The sequence below is a fragment of the Aplysia californica genome, unplaced genomic scaffold (assembly GCF_000002075.1).
Source record: "Aplysia californica isolate F4 #8 unplaced genomic scaffold, AplCal3.0 scaffold00576, whole genome shotgun sequence".
Classification (NCBI taxonomy): domain Eukaryota; kingdom Metazoa; phylum Mollusca; class Gastropoda; order Aplysiida; family Aplysiidae; genus Aplysia; species Aplysia californica.
The window spans coordinates 140,644-142,392 of NW_004797846.1; the positions used below are offsets into that span (position 1 = coordinate 140,644).

Consider the following 1,749-nt stretch of genomic DNA (forward strand, 5'->3'; position numbering starts at 1 on the left):
CTTCTTCTTCTTCTTCTTCTTCTTCTTCTTCTTCTTCTTCTTCTTCTTCTTCTGCAAGGACCCTATTCCACTTTCTGAGATGATCATCAATTTGAGTAGAACAGCGATCATGATTTTGTTCATATTAAAAGGTTCCACACAATAAAATAAGTGAGCCAGTCAGCTGGATAGAGAATATCAGGTGCCGCCAAACAGAGTCATGGTGGATAAAACACGAATGGATCAAAACAGACACATCAAATCGCCGCTGTGAGAATATTATCCGGATTTTTTGTCTTCAAGTCTTCCTAAAACAAACAAACAAGCAAGCAAACACACACTTACACACACACAACAACAACAACAACAACAACAACAACAACAACAACAACAACAACAACAACAACAACAACAACAACACCGCTACCCAAGGGAGGCGGTGGCCCTGGCGAAGAGCACGCTTTTCGGGGCTCCAAACATTTCGAACAGATAGGCTACCACACACATACACATCAACAACACCCATACAGTCACTCTAACCTACCTGTGCCACTTTCTCGGAGACGTTCTGTTTCATGTTGGCCACATTGGGCAGTATGATGCCCCGGGAGGCCACCACGCCCTCCTTGTCCCCGGCTTTTTTGTTGGCAGCGTCCGCCAGGTTGCTGAGGCTGTCGGTGAGTGGGCGGAGCCTCTGGCGGTGCAGCTCACTGTCACTCGAGGCTTGATTGACGTAATTAGACTTGACATGATTGGACACTGTGGGGCCTGGCAGGTGGATAGAGGTAGAGCATTCTAAACAACGGTACTTTTGGCGTATAAACAAAACGAAAGAGATCAAAACAATACAGAATAAACAAAAAAACTCAAACCAAAAATTAAAAATTGAGAAAAAAAAATCCGCAGTTCAATAGATTCGCTTACCATTGTGTCCTGTAGGCAAAAGTTTCTTTTTTAACAAATCTAAAATGCGCAAATAAAAAAAAATTACCATAACGACCTACACTCTTTTTAGACTACGACTGTTAAGCTAATAACACTTATACTAGTTCTAAGACAACTTAAAAGGAGAGGCAATTCTTTCCCCAAACATTTTTAACCTTACCTGATCATGGTTATTGATTAATTTTTTTAACTTTCTAATTTGTTACAAACCTCCAATATTCCATAAAAGGTTTTCGGTAAATAAGGATACAGAAAAGAAAAGGAAAGCCTCATATTATAAATCACAGCCTAATTCAGATTCACGTTCAGCTCACTTCTATGCATTATTGGTCGTCATGAAGTAGTGAGCAGACAATGGTAATAGTTGGTCGCTTTTAAGGACACGCGGGCAAACCCAGATTGCAAGGGTTTCCAGAAATCTTGACCTGTACCAAAAGGGGCATTGCGCAACCTTTAGGAGAAGTTTGGTTTCATTGGTGTGTATATATTTGTTTGGTTATAGAGAAAACTCTCCTTTTCTTTTAAAGAAACTGAACAGTTGTCCAAAAACTTTACCTTCGATTTTCTCAAAACAGCATTTTTCGGGATAGCCCCCCTGTGCTTAAAAGCGACCAATTGTGTTCAGCCATTGATCATAGCAATGGCGTGGTGGTAAGATAAAAGAAGGGAACTGAGTAGTAACAACTGACTGAGTTTACTCAAATAGTCGGGACTATTTCTTTTGCAAGGAGGCCAAGGGCCCCAAGATCTGGAATGCTTTACCAAGTACGTTGAGTGAAATCAAATCTTTTGATTCATTCAAATGTCAGCTGAAGTCGTTTCTGT

The 1,749-nt window shown here is 40.7% G+C and overlaps 1 protein-coding gene across 4 annotated transcripts in view; it reads right to left on the minus strand.

The window, feature by feature from the left end:
* The window catches only part of LOC101863051 (potassium voltage-gated channel subfamily H member 6), a 270,601-nt gene that overhangs the window by 107,273 nt on the left and 161,579 nt on the right, over positions 1-1,749 (minus strand). For all 4 annotated transcript variants that reach the window (XM_035972094.1, XM_035972095.1, XM_035972093.1 and 1 more), the window contains exon 6: positions 524-747. In XM_035972094.1, coding sequence (XP_035827987.1) covers positions 524-747 — 224 coding nt within the window. The remainder of the gene's footprint in view (positions 1-523; positions 748-1,749) is intronic.